General features: G+C 33.7%; 3 protein-coding genes across 10 annotated transcripts in view; 1 reads left to right on the top strand and 2 right to left on the bottom strand.

Annotated features, from left to right (window-relative positions):
* Positions 1-4,026, bottom strand: part of LOC112049936 (glucose dehydrogenase [FAD, quinone]) — a 37,277-nt gene extending 33,251 nt beyond the window's left edge. Inside the window, exon 1 of the mRNA XM_024088005.2 lies at positions 3,870-4,026. Coding sequence (XP_023943773.2) covers positions 3,870-3,901 — 32 coding nt within the window. The 5' untranslated portion in view covers positions 3,902-4,026. The remainder of the gene's footprint in view (positions 1-3,869) is intronic.
* LOC112055976 (flotillin-2) overlaps positions 1-22,633 on the top strand; it is a 294,787-nt gene that overhangs the window by 116,546 nt on the left and 155,608 nt on the right. The window lies entirely within an intron of this gene.
* On the bottom strand, positions 5,085-19,269 carry LOC112049937 (glucose dehydrogenase [FAD, quinone]). 6 transcript variants are annotated; one of them, XM_024088007.2, is made up of 5 exons: positions 19,121-19,269; positions 17,894-18,157; positions 8,947-9,622; positions 8,145-8,290; positions 5,085-7,548 (listed from the first exon to the last, which is right to left on the bottom strand). In XM_024088007.2, the coding sequence occupies exons 3-5, from the start codon at positions 9,197-9,199 to the stop codon at positions 6,091-6,093; spliced, it is 1,857 nt and encodes a 618-aa protein (XP_023943775.1). In that variant the 5' UTR covers positions 9,200-9,622; positions 17,894-18,157; positions 19,121-19,269; the 3' UTR covers positions 5,085-6,090. The 6 variants fall into 6 exon arrangements, with proteins under 6 accessions (XP_023943775.1, XP_023943776.1, XP_023943774.1 ...); XM_024088008.2 differs by having other exon boundaries at positions 17,894-18,170; positions 19,121-19,220; XM_024088006.2 differs by having other exon boundaries at positions 17,894-18,259; positions 19,121-19,188.

Genomic DNA, 22,633 nt, shown 5'->3' on the forward strand with positions numbered 1-22,633 from the left:
CAGTTTTTTAGGGTTCCGTACCCAATGGCAAAAACGGAAACCTGTCTGTCCGTCCGTATGTCACAGCCACTTTTTTCCGAAACTATAAGAGCTATACTGTAACTTCTAAAATAAGAAAATTATAAAATTAAAAAAAATATATGATGTACATTAACTATGCAAACTACCACCGAAAATTGGTTTGAACGAGATCTTGTAAGTAGTTTTTTTAATACGTCATAAATCGTAATCGTAATATGTACTTATATATTATATAATATGTATATGTAATTAATGAGCAAGAAGTTTATGTTACTTGCTGCTACTGGCTGTTTTTTTTATATGATTTTTTTTTCAAAGAAGTACCAGATTACGTGACATTGTAGATTACATTTTACCAATTTTGACTTTTGTGCTTCCACACGTAAGGTGCCCCTGTAGTCCGGGGGCTCGTATCATTGATACGGCTTTAGCTACGCCCCTGATTAAAACAAATCTAAATCTTAACGCCAGTGAAATATATGAATGTACCTATTAGTATTTTAATGTAATAATAATAAATTTTGCCTACTCTCATAGTCATAATATCATGAAACTTTAATTATAAAATTAAAAACTAATTCGGAATAAGATCGGACGGATCGTGGTTTTATAAAGCGTTAGCTTTAAACGGAGGGACAATTTACTTTTTTGTTAATCATCGCGTAAAGGCGATGCATTACGTAAAGTAAAGATGTTATGGCGCTGCAAATCGATGGCAAAAAATTGTTACAGAAATAGAACTAAACAACGGCCATCAACGTTTTTTGACGTTGGTTCCTGTCTGAATAAAAAGCTTAATGATCTTACACGTAGCTGTTATGTACACTGACGTCATAACCGCAAGTGATTGGGTAAACCCGGAGCCGCGGGTCTTTTGATCTTCAGCCACTTTTAATTTGGAAAAATAATAAAATAAAAAACAATCGAGTTCAATGGCACTCATTTTTCTAAACACAGATCTAAGGACATACACAATACACATGCAGTCAGTAAAATTGACAATATTATCACAGAATACATAATTATTAACAAAATGTAGGCTAAAGATTTGTGTCATCCTTACGATGCGGATCCGTATGACTTTCTACAAAAAAAAATTGAGGTTGTTGTGGGTATATTCTAGGATTTTTTAAATTCTTTCACCAATATAAAACCACGTTATTTGTGAGTGTCATCCTACTAATATTATAATCCTACTAATATTATAAACGCGAAAGTTTGCATGGATGTGTTGGATGTTTGTTACTCTATAACGCCGCTACTATTGAAGTGATTTGGCTGAAATTTGGAATGGAAATAGATTTTACTCTGGATTAACACATAGGTTGTTTTTACTTTTTATCCCGAAAAAATCCATGGTTTCCCGAGATTTGCGAAAACTGATGATTTTGATGATATGAATGTTTGTTACTCTTTCACTTTCCTCGACTACTGAACCAAATTAGCTGAAATTTAGTATTGAGATATATTATAACCTGGATTAACACATAGGCTACTTTTTATCTCACCCCATATAAAAATCCATGGTTACCGAGGGATTTGTGAAAAACTAAATTCCACGCGGACGAAGTTGCGGGCGTCCGCTAGTAGATATATATTTTGTACCCCCGTATTCCCACAAGAATGGGAAACGCGGGCGAAACCGTAGGGAGAGTGCTAGTATAATACAAAGATGTGTTTTATAATAATTGATTGATAGTAAATGTGCACTCGACTTTAAAATATATAACACACACATTAATGACATGATTTTGACAACATCCTTATAATATAATTAATTAACGTTTTCAATTACCTACCTACATGTTAATTTAATTAGTCCTATTTGTTCAACCAGCACGTGCTAATGTTTGATCTTAATTAGATATGAAGTCAATTTGTATAAACCGGTTATTATGGTAAATTTTATAGTATATATTTATTATTTAATAAAACGCTGAATAATGTTTCATTAAAGACGGACGCGCGCAATTGCGATCGGGTTACCTAATCCTTTGTGTTAATGTTAATCCAGGGATTTTTTTTAATATTCTCTACAAGTTACCATATGACTACAATCTTACCTGGTGGTAAGTGATGATGCAATCTAAGATGGAAGCGGGCTAACTTATTAGAAGTAGGATGAAATCGAATGAACGAAACGAACGGATCATTCGTTTTGACGGCCTCCGAGGCGCAGTGGTATGCGCGGTGGATTTGCAAAGCCGGAGGTTCTGGGTTCGATTCCCGGCTGGGCCGGTTAAGGTTGTCTTGGTTGGTCCAGGTCTTGCTTGTGGGAGGCTTCGGCCGTGGCTAGGTACCACCCTACCGACCGCCAAGCGATTTAACGTTCCGCTATGATGTCGTGTAGAAACCGAAAGGGGTGTGTGTGTGTGGATTTTCATCCTCCTCCCTAACAATTTAGCCCGCTTCCACCTAAGATTGCATCATCACTTACCTTTAGGTGAGATTGTAGTCTAGGGCTAACTTGTAGAGATTCAAATAAATTTTTTTTTTTTAAATTGGTGGTGCAGACGAAGGACAGCTAAGGGAACTCCTCAATTACAGTGTACAGTAGCTATATCATGTAATTGGGCTTGATTAATTTGTATCGATGATAACTTTTCACCTAAATGGGTTGTGATTGTCATTAGGGGTACGTATATTGATGAGTATGAGAAGAAAAAGATAAAAAGAAGATTTCGAATATTCATATTTCTTATAGGTGAACGGGGAGTGATGTATGCGAGTAAAGGTAAACACGCATCAAAACTGAGTTAGGGATGATGACAGTTTTTTTAAATTGTATATAAATTAGGAGTAGGAGTGGTAAAGCAATTTTGTAAAAGTAACAGGGTATCTGCGATGATTACTTTCGGAGCTACGGGGATTTAAAGTCAGATTTGCGGCGCTGCCGCGGATCTTTGGAAAATGGCCCATACAAAATGGTACGAACAAAATTACTAATATCTTTCTTATTTGTGCGTTTATGATCCAGTTCATGTATTGAAAAATTTCACATTTAATGTAAGGAAGCTAATACTATATGAATTTTCATCTAATTACGATAAAAGATTTTTAATAGATTTTGAAATTTTATAATCTTATTTATTTTGCAAATATCCAGACAACCTTTGCTTTTTATGTATAAATTAGTTAACATTGACCTTATTTACCCGAATATATCATAAAAATCAATATATTCAAACGTAGTCATCATCCCCATTATCTTAATTCCAATTAGTCGCAACGAAAGTTATTTTAGACACATAATACCTTAATATTGCCTACTATGTCGAGTTGTGTGTTTAAGAAGTGTAAAAACTATATATATATACATACATTAATTAAAGCTGTTTCTGAAAGAACTGTCTGGATATCCTAAATCTTTATCACTTTTACGGCTTGGATTAATACATGACTACATTAAAATTGTATATTTAGGCCATGTGTAGGTTTTAGGAATAATGCAACACCAGATGCAATGTAATCGTTTTTACTAGCTTTGCGGCTCTGGAGTCTAGCAATTTTGGTTATAGAACTAAATAAAAGAGCTTTTAAGCCATTATAGAACATGGAGTCGTAGGTATTAAAAGTTTAAATAAAAATGCATGTCTCTGGAAGCAGTAGTTATAATGACTTTATTGGATTTATTTTTTTGTTTTGGCAGATCTTTCAGCCAAATCAATTGAATAAGTCAAATCAAAAAGTAGTGTGATGGTCCTCAAAAAAAATCCTCTTTTTTATACTAATAAAAAGGAGTCCTGTAGCCAGCAGTAGACTGAATGATCCCCCCGGTTACGCCGGTGAGGTCCCATCAAAAATCCAACGGCATTTAGACAATCAGGAAAAAAACATAAAATACCAACCTTATTGACACAAATATGTCTAAACACTTCATTTCTACACTCACTCTTCTTTAAACTAACACTGTTCTCGTTTCGAAAGTTAAAGCCTTACTGATGATACTATGATAATTAAAATGTAGTCACTAATTAGAACCTGATTTATAAATTGCATTTCGACGATGTATTTAAGACTGATACATTTACTTCTGGGTATTCAAATGAATTCGAATTGTAGAATGTTACTATTTAGGTACGTACTTAGTAAGTATACAATCATTCATTGTAATCATTTCATTGTGACACATTTTAAACCCCCATCCCTAATAAGTAAATGATAATTAATCAATACCTACCAGCCATCACTATATTGCCTACCTAGCAGTGGCGAAGGATGGAATTTGGACAAAGGTAAGCCGTCTCAACGAAAAGGAAATTCATACTGCTTAATACAAACTCCGGTTTCTCATACATCCATACATATCACATATATATTCACTACAATAATGAATTTTTAAAAGGTAACCCGGTGGGAATCGGCCTGTATGGACTTCTCGCCGCTGCTACCTAGCTAGGTTCTTAGCTGTTAGGAGAATAAGTGGCGATGGGAATAACAGAGAGATATTTTCGTTGCTGCCGCTATTGGTCGACTGTATGTCTGTTTTTATTCACGAGATACTCGTACCTCAGGGCGAGTATCTTAGGCCTTACACCAAAAGCATACTTACTACTAGATAACTTGAATGTCCATGTTTTTGCTGTCTTAGTATCACCAGGCGCAATATTTTGTGGCAGCGCTAATTCTCATAATTTAGGTATATTATGTAAGTGATCAAATTTAAATTTACGAAGGTATATAAATAATGACTTTAGCACATGCCTGGTCTAATATACCTAAACAGTTATCAACATTCAAATGCAAATACATCCATACTTACTTATATATTTACTTAATACTTTATTGATTTTCTTAGAATATATGTGATTTTTAGTGTATATGATCTTGGGGCCTGTGAGTAGTAGCCTTTTATAAAAGCTAACTATAACGGTGTTTTTGATGGGTGGTCATATTCACGAATCACCATAGTGAAACAATACAAACACCAAACTTCATGATTAGTGAATTTATGCGTTGACTGTAAGATTTCTTTAATCAAGATTATTCAAATATGATCTGATAATTACTTGGAATTTATATTTTAATGTACATTTTTATTTAATGGGGTATAATAAATTAACTTGTAAACAATTACAACAGTTTTATTGTTCTACAACATTACTAAACACTTAAATTAACACGAAATCTTAGTTTTAATTGAATTGTAAATACACAGTTTTTATTTTAAAAATAAATAGTTCTAATGAAAATATGGATGCACACTATCACACACTATTTATAAAACTCTCTCAAATAATATTATACAGAGGTAAGATTGAATGTTTCGTTTGTTTGTTATTTTCGATTTAACTCAATAGCTAGTCAAAGATAACTAGGCAAACAAAGGTTTTCCACTCAAAACAATGGACTAGCGTCGCTGACGGATTTTATTAGAATTCAGAGTGACAAATCTGGAGAATTACGTAGTGTAAATTCAGCCACACACGGTCAAGTATAATTATTTTCACTGCCCACATCTCTAGACTTGGAGCGTTGGAGACTTGACTTGTGGCTGGCATTAATTTAATGAAATTTTAATTAAAAAAAAAACTAAAAGTACGACACTCATACGTACGAGTAGTACGAGTGTCATACTTTTTTTTGTAATGAAAAAGTTTGACCCTTTGTTTAGCTTTTTGTTTAAGTTCGTTAAAAATATTCGAAACTTGCACAACAACTGCTATAATATATATTTTTTAAGATTTTTATTGAACAACATTAAAAATCTTAAAAAAAATTCAGTATAAAATAAATATTTTATACTTATGGCACTCACATATTAATCAACATTAAAACACAATATTGAATATAGCGATATGTACATTAAAAAATTTAGTGAACAGTATTTTATTTGTAGTAAAAAATGTTTTTTATACATGAAATATTTTTTTGCTAAATTTACTAATAGTTTCCACGTTTTGCTTTACATCATCCATTCCTTTTGGTACTGTTGTGACTTTTACACAAATGGTATAACATTTTTAAACTTCTTCCTTAATTTATAATATTTTGGTCTTCGGTAACAAATATCTTTATTTATAAAATACAGGTACAAATATTGCTTATATTCTACTAATTTATCCTTCGTCACCTTTTTCTTTGCAACCAATCATCTTTTATTAAGTCAGATCCCTTTTCACCGATCATTATAACAGCTGCGTTAGTATTACCACTTACAATAGTTGGCATTATACTAGCGTCTATAACTCTAAGTCCTTCTATACCGTGTACACGTAATCTCGGATCAACAACTGCTTCAGGATCCCAAGATGGTCCCATTTTTGCTGTTCCACACTGGTGGTATATTGTCATACTTATTGTTCTTACTTGGCATTCAATATATTCGTCTGACATAAATTTAAAATGCTTACAGTTTGGAAGCGGTTTCATATACAACCTCGATCCGAATTGCTTAAAAGGCGATCCGTTGGCTACTTTTAAAGCAATTTTAATACCCTCGACGAGACGATTTACATCTAGACGATCTTCGTGATATCGCGGATTCATTATCGGGTAGTCAAATGGATTTGAACTCTTTAACCTAACGTAACCTCTTGTATTTGGACGTAATAAAAGAGGCATTATGGTCCAAGCGTCTTTATTTGCTATGGGTTTGTATACTGTGTCGTATATTTCATCAGTCAGACCCAAAATTTTCCTTACAATTTGTCCATTGTCTGATGAAAATGAGGCAGGAGCCATGTGAAATTGAATATCAGGCCACAAACCTGTACTATTTGCATATTTAGTATTTACAAATGCTACACCCTCTAACCCTCCTAATGTTGTCATTGGCCCTCTTTCGTTAACAACATAATTCATTGTAACTGGAAAAGCTTGCAAGCGATTTTGAACAATAGCAACTGGTTTATCGACTAGAAATGTTAAACCTCCAGCACCTACGTGATCTTGCAAATTTTCTCCTACCGGTAAATCTTTCAAGACCCGAATTCCTACATCTTTTAAATGATCTTTTGGACCCACTCCAGACAACATCAATAATTGGGGACTATTAATAGCACCAGCTGACAATATAACTTCCTTTCTTGCGTACACGACTTTTTTAATGCCATGTTTTACATATTCAACACCGTATGCCTTCATTGTTACTGGATTAATTAGGACTCTCGTTGCTTGTGAATTGAGAGATACATCAAGATTTCTACGTGTCCTTACAGGTCTCAAAAAGGCTTTTGCTGTACTACATCTTGACCCTCGCCTTATAGTACCCTGCGCTATCATAAAACCTGTTTGGTATTCTCCGTTAATATCTCTATTTTCATATCCTATTTCAACACCTGATTCAACGAAGGCTGCTACTAGAGGTGTTCTCCAAGGAGCTTCTTGAACGGTTAAAAAGCCTCCTCGTCCGTGGTATTTACTTTTAGCCAAATAGGGATTTCTGTTGTCTTCTGATTTGATAAAGTATTTGAGTACATCTCTGTATGCCCAGCCAGGATTACCAAAGGATTCCCATTGGTCGAAGTCGTATCTGTTTCCTCTGACGTAAATCATATAGTTTAAAACGCTGGACCCGCCAAGAACCTGTAAAAATCATATTTTCTAATATAGTGGTAATCACGCACTTACAATTACAATATGCTCGTACACGTAAACATATATTACGTACTTAATGTCTCAATAACATATGTAATATATTATAAATAGTGTTCCGTTTTTCTTTTTAAGGTATATAACCCTAAAAATATAAAAGCAAAAACAAGCTTTCCCATGTTATTCTTGTAGGAAATCGTGATCTTTCACGCCGATTCTACACCTGGAAAATGTTTGTAGTACAAAAGCGAATTATACTAAAAATTTTTTACTAAGTATTACCATTTATTTTAAGTAATTAAATGTAGTATGATAAAATATATGATCAGTGATAATATATCACTAATATCATTAATGATGTGATGATGATTATGATAATGAGTGCTGTTTATTGGTTACGATTAAGATAATGATTTCTATCGAGATTTCTGTTGAGCAAATTTTCTATCAGGTATATCTTTAAAGTAATTTTTTTGAAGAAAATTGAAATTGTCAGTCGTTTGGGGGCCCCTTAGATTGGGGGCCCTGGGCACGGGCCCCGTGTGCCCTTATGGTAAAGACGGTATTGATGATAATGGTATGTATACCTTGCCCCTCGGCCAGCTGCACCTTTGTTTTTTGAAACCAAGGCAAGCGAAAGAAGTGGGTTCGGTTTTGTACTGCCAGTCCAGCTTCGTTAACTGTAGGTAGCCCGCTAACGAAGGGACGTCTGTGATCTCGTTCTCATCGGGTCCTGAAACATTATGTCAGTGAGATTAATTATCTATATTATAAAGAGGTAAACTTTGCGAGGTTTAAGTGTTTAATCTCTGGATCTACTGAGCAGATTTAAAAAATTCTTTAACTCTTAGAAATCCACGTTTTTGTGAGTGTCATAGACTATATTTGCTGCGTGGGTGAAACCGCGGGGCATATGTTTAACTTGGTATACTACTATATTTATATCGTATACTAGCGGACACCCGTGACTTCGTCCGTCTTTAGACCTCCCTAATCCGGCCCTCTTACAAAGTCCGTTCTTAGTGGACATTTACTAACTGTAAACCACTTCCCTGCCAAATTTCATCTTTGTACGCCAACTAGTTTTCAAGATTTCATGATGTACCTTTAGCATTTATATATTAAGATGAAATCGTACTAGTTAATATTGCCAAATTAGTAATTCTAGTGCGAAATTACCTATCTACTTAGATTATTTAATTTTTCGCGATGTTTCTTGAGATTTTATCCATTCTGTTTTATCTTAACCACCATTGTTTTAAAGCAATTAAAACAAAATAAAGACTGATAAAAGAAAGAAGAGAAATGAAAGACTAAAATTTGAAAAACAAAAAACGTTAGCAACTTTGTCTAACTGTCATTAAAATAATATTAAAAATGTTTACGTACCACTTTCTAATAAAAGTAAATTCCAATTTTTTACTTCTGTCAACCGGTTTGCGACCACTGCCCCTGCAGATCCTCCTCCAACTACGATGAAGTCGTATTCTTTCCTCGGCTCCTTGTCTAGAACTTTGGCTTCAGGGTCGTATGAATTGTAATTGTGATATGTGAAAGCTCCTAACAAAAGTGGTATCAACCATAGGCCAGTTACGCTCACCGTTTTAAGAGCTGTTGACGCTAATAAAACAGTGATACCCATTGTTTTCTGCTGTAACTCTGCCTCTAATTATACTATTCAATCTAATCTACTTTCGATTTTTATGATGTTTAGAATTACCGTTTATGGGATGTATTGTATTTCTATTTCTCGCCGATGATATTAATTTTTTCATTGGCTAGCGTATATGTTTAAACTTTCAATGTGTATTTTAACTACGGTTCTTCTTCTTTAGTATATTTATACTTTTATTCCTTTTCTTTGATTCTCCTATCTTCTATTCCGCTATTTTCTATAGTTATTACTCTTTGGTGTCCTAGTGAGACTGTGTATGGAAGCCTTTTGTACCAATCTGGTGGTTTGCTTCTGTGCATAGCTTGCTTAGTTGAGAGAGGCGATGAATGACGCTGTGACATGTTAACAGTCGCAGTTGCGTCTCGGTGTATAGTGCTCCAAATCTTCCACCTGAAATGTAATTTTTTTCAAATATTAATGAATTTAATTAAAAAATACCATTTTTCATAAATTGATAAAGTTAGCGGATTATCTGCGTCCGATTTGATATTATTTGCGTCGTAACAAATCCTAGTATATCTAACCTACAACATCTATATACTCGTAATATTGGTTCAATTAATCTGATAATTGATTGTTTAGTCCACTGGTGAGAAGTCGTATAAAACTTCGGTAAGTAGTTTCAGAGTTCTGAGTTGAAATAGAGTCAAACCGACAGATAGATCCTGCAAAAAATCCCATGTACCGTATCAAAAAGACACACAGTGGTGTCTTTTCTTTTTCTTGATTTATTTCTTATTCTCAGCCGAAAATTGACAAATTTACGTTTTTTTTATTCCGATACTGATGATCCTCTACAATGTTCTCTTCAAAAATAAATCATTTTGAAATTAAAAGAATTAATTTCGTTCTGTAATGCCTGGAACGAATAGTGATCGCTGTTCGTTCCACGCATTTTTTTAACGAGAATATATTTTAATATAGCCTGAGAATATTGGCCATATTTAAAATATTATTATATTCCCTATAGATGCTCTAATGTGCCGTGCAAAGAACTAGATAAAATAAATGTTAATCTGATTTAGACAGATATGTGATCTGCGAGTGTAATATAAAAATTTATCATGAAATTGTTTCTAAGCGCAAATCTCGAGAACGGCTCAACCGATTTCTCTAATTATTTTTTTATAATATTCTTTGAAGTAAGAGGATCCTTCTTTTCTATACTATACATACAACCCATCTAATCCCATAAATACGGATATGATAGGGTAGGGGTAGGATTGGGTAGGGCTAGGGTAGAGTAGGTGTAGTGTGGGAGTGGGGTAGGGTAGGATAGCGGTAGGGTTGGGTAAGGGTAGGGGTAGAAGAAGGAAGAAGTTCACTTAAGTCAAAGCGAAGCTTGACCGGGTCCTCTAGTAACTAAAAAAAAAAATCATATCATGATTGTTCATTTATGAGACTACCCCAAATAGTATGTAAACAAACATACAAATGTGTGACAAATTGTATGTAAATTGAATTAATTTATATCACATTTTACCTAGTATTTTTTTATACAGGTAAGAATCAACTACAAAGCTTTACGAAGAATGCATATCGAATTGTGGTAAGTTAAAATTCTTACAAAAATCTTTAAGACAACAATATTTACATATTAGAAAGTAGAGTAGGTATGACTACAATGCTTTTTATGTAATTCCCATTATTGGGCCGGTAATAAACAACTCAGATAGAATTTTGTAACCTACGTCACTGTCAAATTGAAGGAATTATTTCCCTTAAACCGGCGTCCTCAAGTTGAATATAAACGTCATTTAAGAAATTTAATAACCCACGTCGTAATAATTAAATAGAGGTTAGATGTAAATTACTCAAACATAAGAACAATGTTAAGCATTGTGTTGTTGGTGGACGGAACCAGAGCGTGACGCTGGTTTTGGTAATTCTTTGTAGGTACCGTCTACTGTTTGGTGCTTCACTGTATATTAGTTCCGTGACTTTGGAATAGGGTTGACAACATTTTTTCAGAAAAATTATAGTATTTGTCAGATATAAGTTGTAAAAAATATACTACACTCAAAGAAATTGTAGTATTTTAATGAAATAAGCAAAAAAAATTTAGTATATTTGTTGCCTATTTGTTTTTATAAAATTTATATTTATTGGCAATTAGCATCTCTTGCATTTTTCGAGATTTTTTATATAAAATAAGAGTGCCACATGGTTTTACAAATTTCATTTTAAAATTAATGGAAACCAACTTTTGCTATTGCTTCTGTCGAAAATTAATGTAAAAAATATAGAATTTTTGGCGCACTATATATTTCTTCAATAGCACAGTTCGAGTATATAGTACGCCTACCCAAAATACAGTACAATGCTATTATATTATAGTACGGTTGGCAACCCTACTTTGGAATGACATCATTAGTTTAATTGTATTCCTGGCACTCTTTTATTTTAATTTGTTTGGGTTAACTTGGTTGACAGAAAACTTATTGAATGAAACCGTACATCCACACCGCACTTGACATTTTGTGGAGCAACATTTTGCAACATTCGGTGAATCATCTTTTGTTGACGAATGTTGCTGGGTAACATCAACAAAAATTAAGAGCGGTGTGGATGCAAGGTAATAAATTATATATTTTTTTATTATAACTAAATAAGTCTTAAAGTAATACGAGCAGTATTACGTTAATAAGATTAATGAAAGTTCATTATTTATACCTTGATAAATTTTTATGTCTGTTATCAAGCTGTATTAATAAAATTTCAAGTACTTACTTTATAAAGATTTTTAATGAATGTTTTATATTATTATTGAGGGTTACATTCTTTCATTATTATTAGAGTAGTATGTGACTAGAATGTTAATGGCTCTTCGTAGTAGAGCTCATCTGAAGAAGAGACACGCTGTGAAAACACAGCTAGAAGACAAAGTATTTTAGTTGTGTTTCGGCTTGAACTGGGTATGATGTCGGTGAAATTATAGCCACAATGCCTATTGCCCGTTTTATGGCAGGCGTCCACTGATCTGCATGGAACGTATAAGATGTATTGCATTAAACAGATTTTTATTTTTACGGTAGAATAAATCCGTTCGATGCAATCCCTACGATGCGGATCAGTGGACGCACTTGTGTGACTTTCTATACAAAGGATACTAAAGTCCGTTTGATGTGATGCGTACGACGCCTGTGGACGCCTACGTTACTCAACTCAAGAGAACATAGGTACCTACATACGAGTGCAGACGGTGACGAATTTACTAATTTGCCGCCAGTAGGCTATAATAAGGTACATAGTACCTACAGGTAAAGTACATTTTACAGAAGGTTTAGTAATTTTAAAGGCATAATATATTATTTTTATACTAAATTATCTTCCAACAACTTAATCTTAGTCTTTAACTAACTATTATTTGTTCACGTGATCTTTTAGGTTAATACTACGCTATCTACTAATTATTATACACTAAATCGTAAATGGTTTTTGAGTTAACCTTACAAAATTACGTTCTGGTATTTAGTTTCAACTAAAGATTAGTTAGTAAGTGTCTGTCTCCCTCATTTATTAGCATATAACAATAAATTGGTGTAAAGTACATCACTATCCGAAAATAATTCTATGAAACTACGAATATAATACTTACTAAAAGTGTTTCCCACAACGTGTTTGACAAGCTACAAATATTAGTTGCGCAGGTTTGCTTGTGCTTCAATTTATTGGTAAACAAATGTTACGTCACCCACGATCCACATTGATAAAACTGTGGCATTAGGTGAAGGTCATTACTCGAACTTTCGATAATGTTGTCACATGAGAACGGGTCGACACAATATGACAACTTTTACATGCATTCCTCGAAGCAGGGCCGGTAGCCAAGTTATATATCAATTCTCTTTCTACCAACGCTTCGAAAATAAATACTAAATGTACGGGAATGACAGTCACGATAGCCCAGTGGCTATGAACTCTGACTTCGATTCAGAGGGCGTAGGTTCGAATCCGATCGAGGGTACGCACCTCCAACTTATCAGTCAAGTTGAGAAATTAAATATCACTTGGCTCATACGGTGAAGGAAAATTCCTGCATAACTGAGATTTTTTTGAATTCTCGACGTGAGTGAAGTCAGAATGAGCCAGCGTAGCGGACTATTAGCCTAACAGTGTTCAACAGTGAGCAGGTAGGGGTTGTTAATGATGGGTTGGAATGAAATATCCGATTGATCACGTGATCTATCGATAACCAATGTCGCTCCCTTTAGATATTTTAGTTTTTGAAGAAACGTTACGTTAGTATAGAAAAAAAATTGATGTGTAACTTGGCTACAGGCCCTGACCCGATTTAGTGACATTTTAGGGTTCACTGAATTGCATTGTGATTTGTAAACACATTGACATTGCATAGACAGTTTCAGGTTTAGTCAGTAAGTTAGCAGTAATCATTCTAATGAAGTTGACACTGTTGGTTGTGGTTGCATTACAAAAGTGGGACAATTTTGGGTATTGTATTGACGATGGGCTTGATTTTGATTGTCCTTTAAAATAACTTGTTACAGATGATGACAATAACCATAACATAGTCAAGGTTTTTTATAGTATTGAGTCTACAAAATTACACAAACTTACACAATATGTATGCTAATCGTACATCGATCGGGTGAAGGCCGAAACGAATACTACTTTCATTATTGCGTAAGAAACCGCTTCCCGGGTGGGTGAAATGTTGGATGACCTTCAACTTATGTAACTTTTGCATTGTGGTAGGTCGATTTATTGGACGAGTATATTTAATGCCATGATTTGACTATGATCCCGGATAGGAGAAAACTGATAAAGTGTTTAAAAGTGCATAGAGAACAAACTTACAAACATTAGTTTTTATGTACCTATATAATGCTTTCAATGTATACCTACCTATCTATTCTTCATACCCCGGTATTTGTCTTTCGTCTCTGAAACAAATATCCCGGCGTTTGTAATTATTGTACCACAACCACTTGACTACTTCTTTAAAATATTTATTTATTTGAAATAACACACATGCAAAGTTTCTGTTGCCTCATTGGTGATAAATACTTTTAAATTATTTTAATTTAGTTTGATCAAACTTCTTTAAGCATTGCAGCATCATGAGATCACATAAAAATACAGTGCCTGTAACCGGCAAATCTGCATTTAATTTTGCAACAAGTTACATAAGTAATGACTATTTTACAACCTGAGAATGCTTGTTCATGCTTCATTGTTTATCCGGGAGAAAATTTTAAATCTATACTTTACGAATATATACAAGTTTTAGAGTCAATGTATATTATTGAAATAGTAACCCTTACATCATATTATCAGGAATATTCATGGTCTCGATTATTGTACTTGCTTATGCTTAAAACGCTTGATTGTGTGCCAGTGACAGGCAATCAAGTTTTTTTTGCAATATTGTTGTAATGTTTAATTTAAAAAAATAGACACTAAAACATTTAACGGTGTAAAAAGTAGATCTTACTCTTAGAAACCAGGTGGCAGCCGTTTGTTTTTAAAACATGATAGTTGTAGATTAATTTTAGCCTTGAAGACTTTGAGCCAGTTTTGCATTCGCTTCTGCAACACGTTATATAACACCTTAAGACCGCATTTTAATTAAAGGCCTGGCATTCGTGACCGGCGTTTGAAATTATAATTTCCTAACCATCGCTACAATTAACCAGACAACGTGAAAGATCATAATATTATGATGTTACTCTGTATGTTGGTATTAACTTAATGTAAGTACTGCTTGCATTGAAATCTCTTATAACCTCGACCAAGACATTGTGCTCATAACTTTGTGTTAAAACTGTTTGATAACCTAAATTGTCTATGAACCGTGTCACAACATAAGTTTCTCAAGTAATTAGTCTATCTTTTTGAATGTATTAATAATTTTGTATGTATATGCGTTTTATGGCAAGGATTAAATAATTTCATCTACTGGGCCTAAATTACAAATATTGTCAGTCGTGTCTTCATCCGTGTCATATTTTTGGAAAAATAATAATGATTAAATAAGCACTCATTAAAATCCAACAAAACATAATTATTTTATTGGTGAAAACAAAATCCGTTTAGTACGATTCGATCATTACTTTAATCAATTATTTTGTTATTACCATTACATCATCCTAAATGATTTCTCTTTTCAGTTCGTTGGAGAAAACATTTTCATGATTAATTGTAATGCTCATTCACCTTTTACTTGACATATTTTTACTGTTTACTTTAGCCACGCGGTGTCACCCGCGTAGCTCCTCTTTTGGGAATTTGGCTATAGCCTAGATTCATCAGGGAAAATAAAGGATTCTAATGGTCAAAGAACTTTTTAAATCGGTCTAGTCGTTTTAGAGCATATAAGAAACAAACAAATGGTTAAATTACTCCTCTTCATCATATAAGTATTGACTATTATTAGAAATTAAAATACTTTTCGAGAACAGTTGTCCTAATAAATATCCAATTTGACGCTATATCGAGATTGTAAGTAGTCATAACATCGACATTGAGATAAAGATAATTGAGTGACTACCGTGACGAGATCACTTATATTGATTGTGCAAAAATTCAGTATTTACTTGGTCTCGTTACCTTTATATCATCGAGTAAGTTCCGTAGTTGAGCAACAAATCATCATTTACTTGGTCTCGTTCAAGTTTGTACCGAGTGAATGAGTAGCAGTAAGTATTAACTTCCTGGTATTCACGGCGTGTATAATGCTTATCGAGTCAAATCACCTAATAGGTGCATTCCATACCTTTCTGTTCATAAGTCAACATATTAATATTAAATTACTGATTAGTTTTTGTTAATTTACTATCATTCCTTTGAGAATGGTTTGGAACCATTTTTATTAGTTTTTTCTACTAATGTTTTGTTCCAACTGCTAACTGAAGCCAGGTGTTAAACTAGGCTTATTTATATTCATCGTAATCGAAGTATTTAGGATTAGGTTATAACTTATAAATTTTAACACCTGAAAGTAAAACACCTGGTGTATTATTTGTTTAGAATACTTTTTTCAGTATTGTATCATTATCTATAATACCTCTGAAACTTTAAATTCTGTAATATCTAAGAATGTTTTCTAGAGTACCACACGTTCACAGTCACTGCCACAATCTCGTGGTTCTCGAAGGTGTGTAAAGGCTTTATGTCACAGTTGCGTAAAGACATTACTTCCCTTACCTATTGTGTTATGTAATGTCTTGTGGGATGTTTCTGGAACTTTGCGGTAGTTGCGATTGTGATGACTTATAATGTACTGTCTCTATTCCTCATGATATTCATCTTTTCACATAAGCATCATTATGTTTTTTGTGCTTCGTGTCGTCTTGATGAGCTTTCTTTAGTTCCAAAATTAGTATGACTATAGAACAAAATATTTGTACTTTACTCATTATGATGAAAAGTGTTCGCTGCTTTATTTTGTTTTAATTTTCAAAATATTTATTGATTATATCATTGTCGTCATTTATTTAGATAAATCTGTTTTGAAGGTAATGTCGGAAAAATTTAAGAGGTTTCTATTAATTTGATTGATCTATTCCTATTTCCCGCATGACTACCCTTAGCTGAAGTCCTGATTGAAGTTCCTTATCATCAAAGTAAAATGGAATGTAAACATTATACGGTAACTTTGATAACCGTTTATCAATGAAGGCAATTTTTTCACAAGAATGCATGGACATAAATTAGGTTAAAATTAATATCTACTCATAATTGCAACCCCTTGCTGATGTACTAATAAGTTTGCAAAGGATACAGCTGTTTAAGTCGCATTTTTGATATTATAATATTATTATCAAATTAATATAAAAAAATAATAATCTGAAGGGTATTTCCCACTGACCTAGTAAATGCGAAAAGCGAGAAGTCTGATAAAATTACCTCGAATAAATTTTCCATTAACCAAAACGAAAACAAAACCTTTTGAAATTACGTAAGTTCATAAAGAATTAAGAAATTATTTACACCGGAAATAAGACTTGGTGTTGATATACCTACATTTTTAAAAATAACTTAATTCAAAACTTTTAACAATGTTATTTTGTTTAATATAATATAGTATTATATCCTATAGCCTTCATTGATAAATGAAGGAAGAACATGAAAATTTTTCAATTTGAACTAGTAGTTTCTGAGATTAGCGTATTAAACCAACACACAAACAAATTCTTGAGCTTTAGAACATTAAAATAACTTATAGTTTCGAAGAAACTAATTAAAGGCTATTAAATGATTTGTAAACATACTTAATGTGTCGCTTATGTAACCTCAAATTAACCAAGAGTGTATTGCGCAATCAATCAATATAAATAGCTTTGCGTATCTTTAAACAAAATTGCATGTTATTATGCTTGTAGCCTTGGCATACATATTTGGTCGCACGATTACCATTATTACTATGTTAATGATTTCAGAATTGACGTTGTGATGGGATGGGTCAATGATCTCACTTTTAGTTGAAGTGAAGGCGTTTACAATTTTTATGCTTTACTGTCTATTTAATATATCGACACAGTGTTGTATTATTGGACTTACTTCTAAATAACGACCTTGAGAAGTTGGAGTTTAGCTGTGCAATTGCTTTTGCATATTTTCATGTTTTATTGTGACTTTATCTGTAATTATTTTTTAAAACTATGCTAAGAGATATAATTTATTAATTTAAATACTTACAATCATTGCTGAAGATTTTAATGCCACTGTTTATTATACAATCACTTTTAGAACTGTGTCTCGTCTTAACTCTACTTAGGTCACTGTAACATTAATGTAAATCCTTTCTAAATTCGAATTCTTTTCGTGTATGTAAACCTCACTAATGACACTCCAAAAGTTCAAGAAACTTCACTGTTTTATCAATGGTATTCACTGAGAAATGTCACTATGCGTCATTGTTGTTCTTATCTCACGATCTTGCGCTGTCCAAGCTCATTGATCCTATTTCAACAACCTTACTTATGTCAATGCTAGAAGCGGTTACTTTTTCAATAAACTCGCTTATCATTAAATCTTTAAAACGTAATAGCTCCCAGCTAAATGCTATGTTACATAAAAGTATACTATCGCTTAAATGTCATACCTTGTTACGGAAAAATCAGCATTTGGTCAAAGCGTTAGTTAATTGCAAAAATACGCTTCACCAAAAGGTACACAAATACTGTATTACATAAAGCTTTTAAAGCAGATTAAACGTAATCATTGCACTTCATATTGAATTTACGGTATATAGAAATTTAGATACTTATATTTGTTTGTAATGTATTTTAGTTTATAGCAGTCTTTTCGGCTAGTGTAATTATTAAAGTTCCTTAATACTGTTACAATAACAGAATTTTATGTAGTAATGCCTAAAAAACCAACCAACAACTTTTTTGTATTTGATTTTTAAACAATGTATAGCAAAACATACCGATCAAATATAATATTTATGTCGTATTTTATCCCATAAATATAACTGAGAAATAATATGAATGTCTACGTTAAATGGATATCGTGTTGCATCCAGAATTTATGTAACAACCCGGCTGGCATAAGTTACGTTACATTAGGTAAGGTTGCATTACACCACAAAACAATCTCGGTAACTAAACGATCAACTTAATTTACATTCGCGTTTGTTTTCAACTTTAAATAAAAAAGGTTTGGAAACAAATTTAATAACACTGTACTTTGGAAGATATTCAAATCCGAAATTTTAAAAATAATTATGTACGTAATATTATACATAAATCACAATAAATTTGTTTTACATAAAAAATTTGTATCTGCAAAAAATCAATTTGGGATCTATAGACAGCGTTTGATTAGGTGTATCCGCGATGTTGTTTGAATATACTGCGGTTTTGGTCTATGCACTGAGTGTGTGTGAAGAATTTGACTATTAAAATTTTAAATACTAACGATCAGTTTAAAAAAAATCTTGTAATATCTCGGCCCGCGGCAACTGCGCGACGCGACTCCGCGTGGTTGACTGGCGGTGCGCGCGCGCCTATGCTGTAACACCTTGGGGGGTTACAGGTAAATCGTAATGTATGTTACGAGGTGCCTTATGTTGACTTGTGGGTCGGCTCGCGACTTATTTGATCACGGTTTAACCTGACGCATGTCACATTCGCACTTTTGTAATAGGACCTTGATCGAGCTGTTTTCAATCAGGGCAAAGAAAGTCATCTCTTCAATAATGTGTTACTTAACAATTCATTGGCCGGTTGCTTGGGCATTCAAAATTCTCCTACAGGAGGGCTGGATCATTTTATATTTTTTTGTTGTTGACATAACTAATACTCATAAATTTATAGAGCTTGTTATTACTAAGATTACAGTTAATATTTGTAATAATTGTTATGAGAAAATATGTTTTTATTTATCTATGTTAAGACGAATTATATATGAATCAAGCAACATTTATGGACATCTGATTCATTCGCGACAATTTGTTCTTAGGTATATTCTATCATTGGAAGATTACATCCTGTTAACGCTACATATATCCTCTGAAGGTTATCACAGCTAAAGAAAACTTTTCAATCGTTATCTATGGCTACGAACATAAATAAGGTTAACTTATTACCTACATTTTCATTACATTAAAAAAAGTCTTTTCATGTGAACATGCCGTCACGCTAGTAAAGTGACGTGTTTTGGCAAACAAATGTCCGCGTGCAGGTATGTTGTAAAACACCTACGTAATGCAACGGATTGCTTCACTGGCACAGATTGTACTAAATCTCCAAATTGCTAAATATCTATTAAGTCTTTCTGCCTTGATTTGTGATGAAATTGTATTTATTTGGTATTTTGAGGGTAACTGCCAGTTTTTCCTATAAGAATGATAACACAACTTCCTTGAGTTAATGGAACCCCAATAGAACAACGCGAATGACCTTGAGAATCAATTTTTTTTTCCTTGTAACTGTTACGATTATCTGCGGTTAACTTTTAGGTTATAGATTGACTAATCTGTGACTGTACCGCAGTAAAGAATCAGCAAAACTGGAAACTTGAATTACCATTCCCTAATCGCAACTCAAAAATCACAACGAAAAAAGGAATTTAGGAAAAGATTTTTTGATACGTTTTGCATCAGTTGCCTAAAGTCAGATAGAATACAATTTAATTAGTTGCAGTTAGAAGTTTATAATAGAAAGCTTTTCGTGCTTTAGTACAATTAGCGTGCTTGTGGAGACTAAACAGATAATAATGAAGGTAGTGGACTACATAATAGTTTAGCGTTGAAATCTATCTATTTAGTGGGCGTGGCGAGCAGGAACTTGAGCCAAATCTAGGGCTGCCAGCGTCTAAAGTGGTATTTTAATTATTATCGTTACTTAATCATTTTATTTTTTCATTTGTACACCGAAATAACAAAAATAAGAGAAATAGAGACATATTATGAACAATAAAAAGGCGGCTTATCACTATATAGTGACTCATTATAACAATTACTATTTAATGAACTTATTTTTGTAGCATTGAATATCGCCACCTCAAATCCTTCTTTTCGTGTGCATTACGAGTATGAGTGTTACTTTTTGCACATAAATCTTGTAAGTTCAATTCATGCATTAGTTGTTATTTAATAAAATTATGTTTATAGGTGAATATAGTAATTCCAGAGGGTGTGGGTTCGTATCCGGACCGGGGCATGCACCTCCAACTTTTCATTTGAGTGAATTTTAAGAAATTAAATATCCGTGTCTCAAAAGGTGAGGAAACCTGCATACCAGAGAATTTTCTGAATTCTCTGCGTGAGTTAAGTCTGCCAATCCGCAATGGGCCAGCGTGATTGACTAAGGCCTAACCCCTATTAGTCTGAGAGGAGACTCGTGCTCAACAGTGAGCCGAATACTTATGAGTTGTTAATGATGAATACAATAAATAAGCAAGTATACTTATTTACTGTTCAGTGTAGTATAGTATGAATAAAAATATTTTATAATATTATCATAATTCATAATGCATCCTATACGTATATTTTATAATTTAATTCCTCGCATTCTTCGCCGGCCAATTTTTGGATTTCTACTGTTTCTTGATTTATGATGCCTTCAAAAGTTTAAGAGGTTATGATGCCTTCAAAAGGTTTGCGGATAGGATAAAAGCCATTATACAAATAGCGGAATCCTACTAATATTATAAACGCGAAAGTTTGTACGTATGTTTGGATGTTTGTTACTCTGAACGCCGCTACTACTGAAGCGATTTGGGTGAAATTTGGAATGAAAATAAATTTTAGTCTGGATTAACACATAGGCTACTTTTTATCCCGGAAAAATCCAAAGTTCCCGAGGGATTTGTGAAAAACTAAATTCCACGCGGACGAAGTCGCGGGCGTCCGCTAGTTAAATATGATATTTTAATATCATATTTAACTAGATGCGGACCGGCAGCCGATAATTTGATGTGACAAGGTATATAAATAGACATATAGTGGGATATGTTTTTGTTTTTATTTATTTTTGTGTTATCTAATATATAAAATTCTCGTGTCGCGGTGTTCGAACTTGAACTCCTCCGAAACGGCTCGACCGATTTTGATGAAATTTTTTGTGCATATTCAGTAGGTCTGAGAATCGGCCAACATCCATTTTTCAAACCCCTAAATCCTAGGATAGGGTAGTGGTAGGGTAGGGGTATGGTATAGGGATAGGGTAGGGGTAGGGTAGCGGTAGGGTAGGGGTAGGGTAGGGGTAGGGTAGGGGTAGGGTAGGGGTAGGGTAGGGGTAGGGTAGGGGTAGGGTAGGGGTAGGGTAGGGGTAGGGTAGGGGTAGGGTAGGGGTAGGGTAGGGGTAGGGTAGGGTAGTGGTAGGGTAGGTTTATGGTATAGGGATAGGGTAGGGGTAGGGTAGTGGTAGGGTAGTTGTAGGGTAGGGTAGGGTAGGGGTAGAGTAGAGGTAGGGTAGGGGTAGGGGTAGGAGTATGGTAGTGTAAGGTAGGGATAGGGAAGAAGTGCAAATAAATAAATTAATAAGTCAAAGCGAAGCTTGAGCGAGTCCGCTAGTTTTATATAATAATCGAACACTCGAAATACGAGTTTATAAGGCGTATATTGTAAATCTATTTTTAATTTTTTAATGGCTATAGTTAAAATCATTAAAGTAGCATTCATTTGCAACCCTATCCTAAATCTTAGCTTGGTTTACAATATCAATACACCGCTGTAAGGAAACGGACTCGATTTCATCCAGAAATGGAAAGTTATGCAACGTTACGTCATTGTACAGAGAGTATAGCGGCACCTCGCGCTCAGTCTTAGCACCTCCAGGTTACTCGTAACGAACATCGTTAATTGTGCCACAATAAACCTACATACTTTTAGCCTTATTTTGATACTAGCGGACGCCCCCGACTTCGTCCGTGGAATTCAGTTTTTCACAAAACACGCGGAAACTATGAATTATTCCGGGATAAAAT

The sequence above is a fragment of the Bicyclus anynana genome, chromosome 8, assembly GCF_947172395.1.
Source record: "Bicyclus anynana chromosome 8, ilBicAnyn1.1, whole genome shotgun sequence".
Lineage (NCBI taxonomy): Eukaryota > Metazoa > Arthropoda > Insecta > Lepidoptera > Nymphalidae > Bicyclus > Bicyclus anynana.